The 5,829-nt window shown below is 63.7% G+C and overlaps 1 protein-coding gene across 1 annotated transcript; it reads left to right on the top strand.

Annotated features, from left to right (window-relative positions):
• The first annotated feature begins 293 nt into the window (after nucleotides 1-293).
• On the top strand, nucleotides 294-5,166 carry LOC136151588 (gametogenetin-binding protein 1-like). Its single transcript, XM_065912832.1, is given in 6 exon segments — nucleotides 294-745; nucleotides 1,572-1,681; nucleotides 2,064-2,158; nucleotides 2,320-2,470; nucleotides 3,381-3,520; nucleotides 5,116-5,166. Coding segments are annotated over 6 exon segments (999 nt in total).
• Nucleotides 5,167-5,829: the final 663 nt, after the last annotated feature.

Below are 5,829 nucleotides of genomic sequence, written 5' to 3' on the forward strand. Positions count from 1 at the left end.
CTGCCCTGGACCCCATCCTCAGAGCTAGGGTTCCTCGGGACTGCTCTGCCTGCCCCCCCACTGTCTCCTGGGGCCTCCCCAACCCCCCCAAGCCCCCACCCCAGCTGGCTCCCCAGGCCTTGTCAAACCCCTGCCCACTCTGCTCCCAACGAATGCCCCCCCCCTGCCCCCACCTTCTAGAACTCCTGGAAGTTTCCAACTGGAGGTTTTCAATTTGAAAACCCCCTTCTGTTCTTAAGCAGTTGGTCCTGTGGTGGCTGCTGCGGCCGCTCCAAGTCAGGGACCCTCTCAGGATGGAGGCCCCTGCTTCAGGCCCTCGACCCCGAATTTTGGGCCGCTCCTCCATGTTCTGCTTTTTCCGAAGCTTGGTGGGCAGCAAGCGCAGCCCGAAGAGCTCAGACAAGGCCCCGCGGAAGGGGTTGAGGGGGCAGGACGCCGTCCTCTTGATGACCAACCGTCACCGTCGGGGATGACCTGCGTGGAGGGAGTCCAGGCCTCCCACCAGGCTGACCTGCGCCCGCCCTGGGGCCCTGCCGCGGCCCAGCCCCTCGAGACTGGAGAGGGGGAACCCAGGGCCCCAGACCTCCCCAGCCGCAGAGGTCGTGAGGGTCGTGGCTCAGAGCGTAGAGGTGAAGCCAGTCCTGCCCAGAGGAAGCCAGGAGGTGCTGGACCACTTGTCTGAGCTGGAGGAGAGGGAAGAGGCGGCCACAGGGGAGGCCTCAGGGAATACGGGGACTTCAGAAAGGTGAGGGGCTGGGCCGGGGATGGAGGAGCTGGGGGGAGTCAGGGTGTCAGGAGGGAGGAGGACGTGGGCCTGAGGTTTGAGGACCCGAACTGGGGACAGACCAGGGGCTTCCCTGGTAGCTCAACTGCTAAAGAACCCACATGCAAGGCAGGAGACCCCTGTCTGATTCCTGGGTCGGGAAGATCCCCTGGAGAAGGAATAGGCTACCCACTCCAGTATTCTTGGACTTCCCCGGTGGCTCAGCCAGTAAAGAATTCACCTGCCACGTGGGAGACCTGGGTTCGATCCCTGGGTTGGGAAGATCCCCTGGAGAAGGGAAAGGCTACCCACTCCAGTATTCTGGCCTGGAGAATTCCATGGACTGTAAAGTCCATGGGGTCGCAGAGTTGGACACGACTGAGCTACTTTCACTATCAGGAATGGACTTCTTGGGTGGGCAGAGGACTGGGTGGGCATGGTTGTTCACATCAAAGTGGAGAGGAACCTGGAGATGACAGAGGGAGGCTGAGACGGGGGTCCTCCTGCAAGTGAGGGGTTGTGGATAGGGGCACCGAAAAGACAAGGGTATAGGCCAGGGGCTAGGAAAGGTGCATGTGGGGTGAGTTGGGCCTCCCATCACTTCCCAGCTCCTTGCTGGGCCCCTCCCCTCCTCCCTGCTTTTGAGGGGATCATCCTCCTCTCTGATGAATACCCCAGAGGGCAGAGCAGAGAGCAGTGGGGAGCAGGGGGTTGGAGGAGCTGCGCAGGGCCTTGGTGGGGGTTTGGGACCTTCACCACCTCTCTGGGCCCTGCCTGCCACCCCCATCTGACTGTGCTCTGGGGTCAGGGGCCACTCTGCCCAGGCCTTGGTGGTGGAACTGGGATGCGTGCTGAGTGCCGTGGGGCCACTGGAGTTCAGCCCCGAGGCCTCCAGGGAGGAGGAGTGTCTGCTTGATGGTGAGTGCGGTGGCCACAGGCCCCGGGGGACGGCCGGGGCATCGGGCTGGGGAGGATGCGGGGCAGTCTGAGCAGAGCTGGATCCCAGTGCCACTCGGCCCAGGCGGTGTGAGGGCGGCAAGTCGCTCAGCCTTTGTGCATCTCAGTTTCCCCATCTGTAGAATGGGAGCATGATAGCACTCCTGTCAGAGGGCATTAGCAAGGATTAAGTGAGACGTTCTCTCTTTGTGAAATGCCTAGAACTGTGCCTGGCACATAGCAGGCGTTTGCCAAAGGACACAAGGATAGCTGGCCCTAGCTCAGCCCTCCCGAAGGACCCGTGCTCCTCAGGCTGGGCCTCCACCCTTCGCTGTGGGCCCCCCGTGACCACTGCCCTCCACAGGTGACCTAAGGCTGGCCTCCTCCAAGGTGGGGGCAACCCCCTGGAACCGCCTCCTCGGCTTGTACAAGCGGCTCCAGAAGGGGGCCATGGCCAAGGTCGGTGGGGCCCCGGCGCGCGGAGGCGGGCGGAGGCGGGGTGGGCCCGGGAGAGCGGCGCCTGTCTCACCCCGTCCTGCTCTCTGCTTGGGGGTCGGGGTCGGGGTGGGGGCCCAGGCTCGGGCCGCCCTCCTCACCTGCGGGGTGGCGGTCACACCCAGTTCCCTCTCAAGGAAGGCCTGCCCCGAGAGGTGCCAGGCGAGGAAGAGGAGGCGGAGGAGGAGGAGGACAGCGCCCTCAAGCTCTGCGTCCCAGGCACCGTCACCCTCCAGTCACCGCTGCATAAGGCCTTCAGGTCAACGGACACAGTAGGTGGGTGTGCTGCCCGCACCCCCCTCACCCCGCCCCCAGCCCCGCTTTGATGGAGCGGCTCTCAGATGCGACACCAGTTAATACCACCAGGGGGAGCCATAGGACCTAAAATGATCGCCCAGGCCGGGAGGCGGGGGAGGCCTGGGAGGTAGGCGGCGGGTTACGACCCGGACCGTGGCTCCTCGAGCACCACCCTTTCCCAGCCCAGAATTCCAGCTCCTTCAGTGGCGCCCCCCTGCACCCCCAGTTTCCCCATCAGGTGTGCACTTGCTGTGACGGTGCCCAGGGCCCCTCCCTTCTCCCATCGCAGCCACCTCGCCACCCAGGTGTGGCGAGCAGATGTTTCAGTGGTAATGAACGACAGCCTCCAGTAAAGTCGCCGTTGACATTTTCCTTACCATGGGCCAAACCCCGTCCTAAGCACTTTTCATGCAATGCTGCATTCTGACTCTGAGGTCGGTCCTGTTTTATAGTCTCCGCTTCCCTGTGAGATCACTGGGGCCCAGAGGGGTTAAGTAATTTGTCGACCATCACCTCGCTGGTCAATGGCAGAGCTGGGGCTTGAACCCCCGCGGTGTGGGTTACTCCGGACTGGTACGCTGGACCTGCTGGAGGAGGCGGGGAGGGGTGGAGCAGATATCTGCCCCTCGAGTGAACGCTGTCCCCGGGGAGGCAGGTAAAGAGAGTCACATTCACGATGGGGGCAGGGAGCCCAGTGAGTGTCCTGGGACAGGCTGGGCGGTGGGGAGGTGGAGTCCGGCGGGCTCTAGGGGCCCGACTGGGGGTGACCAGGGGCCACGCGGGGCAGGGAGAGGTTTGGAGAGCTGGGGCCACTTCGCCTTCCTCAGATCCCAGACAGGCTGCAGCTGCCCCCTCCTGCCTGTCCCATGCCCGTCTCTCTGGCTCTCAGGTTTTGTGGAGGCGGAGCTAAAGAAGCTTCTGGTTGTTCAGCGGGAGTCCCGCCTCTGGAAGATGGGTGGCTACGACGGCCGGGAGCTGCTGACCCAGCCAGAGATCACCCTGAAGGAGGCGGGCGTCGTGGACGGCCAGGTATGCCCACCCACCCGCCTGCGGGCACCCGGAGCCTGGGGCTGGAGACCTCCGGTCTGCATAGGCTGCGGGCCCAAGCTCCAGTCACCCCCGCCCCCTGCCGGGCAGGAAGGGCATAAGTCCTTCTCCGTGGTGGTCTCTCCGAGAGCAGGACCCCGACCTCCTAAGCACACGCTTCTCCATCCGGCTCGCTCTCACTTAGCCCAGAGCCTGTTGCTAAGGTGTCACTGCCACGCACTTGCCTTGTGGTTTTGGGCAAGTCCCTCCCCCTGTTTGGGGTCAGTTTCCTCATCTCCACCCGGAGGGAGTTGATTATCAGGCGGCTTGATGGCTTCCCTGCGCCTCTGTCGTTTGCATAATGTCGCTCTTTTCCCGTCTTCTCTCCCAGTCACATCCACACCTCCTCCCACAAACACACACAGGCGGCAGGGGAGTCGGCAGGGGTAACAGTGGGGACCTCCCCAGCCCGCCCTCTGTGACGTTGGCCTTAAAGGTTAGGCCTGTCCAGGCTTCTCTGAGTGCACTGGTAGATCTGTTGATGAAAAAATGTGTCAGTTTCCTTTCTGGGTTAATTTCCATTCATTCATCAGCTCGTCCTTTCCTTCAGTGGACATCTGCCCCCCTACAGTCTGTGTAGTTCACAAAAGGAAGGAGCAAAGTCTGTAGTAGCCTCTGCTGTGGCCTGACTTGCTCTGTGCCTTTGAATGTGGGCTTCGGTGTCCTCACCTGGAAAGGGGGCATTGGAAGATGAGATGAACTGAGGAGTGTGTGGCATGCGGTCAACTGCAAAGGGCACTCCAATGCCAGGGATTATGACTCACCCCTCGAGGGTCATGAATACCGGGAATCCTCGCCCACCCCTCATCCTGAGCCTTAGGCCAAGTCACCAGGTGCCCCGGGTGCTCTGGGGAGCCTCACCCTAACCCACACAAGTCCTGGCTCCGGTAGGGCCCCTGCTTTGGGCTTTTTCTGCTGAAGGGACTGTTTCTCCCCTGCCCCCTCCAGGGCCGTCCCCTGAGCTGGCCTGCCCTGTCCCGGGCGGCACAGTCCTAGTTTATCCTGAGCACACCGGGGCCCACCAGGGGGTTTCTGGGTGGTGGTGGTGAGCGCGGGCTGGCGCCTCACCGGGAGACGGGGCAGCCTCGGGAAGAGCTTCCTGCTGGGGGCGTGTCGAGGGTCCTATCCTCATCACCACCCCCTCTCTCCTTGTCTGCCCTCAGGGACACCAGGCTGAGGGGGAAGGAAGCCAAGCCCCGGCCTTTGGGGAATGTTGGGGCCCTGGAGGAGGGGCCCCGAGGCTGCAGAAGCAGCGCCCCGGGCTGGGGGGGGGGTTGCCGAGCCCCCTCGGTGTGGTGTCCAGGACAGAGGTGAGGGAGGGCATGGGCCGGCTGGGGCTGCTCCCCCCAGGCCGCAAGGAGGCGGCTCCGGGCTGGTGGGCCTGGGCCAGCTGCGGGCCCCCGGGGGCAGCTTCAGAAAGGTGGTCTTGGGGTGCTTACCTCTGGGGGTGCAGGTGGGACGTTCAGGGGGGCACTGAACAGGGAGAGGAGAGTCCAAAGACACCAAGTCCTCCACTTTCACCCACTTGTTACCCCCAGCACCTGCTTCTGGAGGAGATGGACGAGATGGGAAACTGGCCTCCAGAGTGAAGCCGGCGCCGCCCGGGGTCCCTGCAGGTGTGGAAGGATGGAGCCCCGCTTCTCAGGGCACCTCAAGGAGCCCCTGGGGCCAAGGGGTCTCAAGATAACCCGTGTCTGTGCATCTGCAGGGTGGGCCTGCCCGGCAGACTGCTCCTGCTCGTCAAAGTCAGGCCCAGCATGTTACTAATAAAACTCAGTGGGCATTGGGCTCCTTGGCTGTCTGTCTGCGGAGCCCGCTCCTTGTCCTGCACCAGGAACAAGCCCAGCGTACCCAGGGTCTCCGTCTTGTTCTCGTCCGGGCCCACAGGCCCCAGGCCACCCCAGCTGCAGAGCCCCAGGCTCCATCTGAGCTGGAAGACAGCAGGTCTGATGCACCTGACCCGGGTGGGGAAGGACCTGGGGCCACGAGGCCTGCAGGCCCTGACTTCCCTTCCTCTTGAGTTCCCAGGCCCAGCGTGGGGCCTCCCCGGAGGATCCGGGAATTCTCCAGCAGGAAGTCCCTGCCCAGCCGGCACGGGGACAAAGCCAGGAAAGCAGACCATGGGGACCTGCCCCAGGGCCCGGGCTGGGGGCAGGTGAGAGGCCCCTGGGTAAATGGAGGTGTGCCACAGGGGTGGGCAGCCAGGGCCCACTCTGCCAAGCGGAGTGCCGGGCACCTCTGGGGACCCTGGG

Source organism: Muntiacus reevesi, chromosome 20 (assembly GCF_963930625.1).
Source record: "Muntiacus reevesi chromosome 20, mMunRee1.1, whole genome shotgun sequence".
Taxonomy (NCBI): domain Eukaryota; kingdom Metazoa; phylum Chordata; class Mammalia; order Artiodactyla; family Cervidae; genus Muntiacus; species Muntiacus reevesi.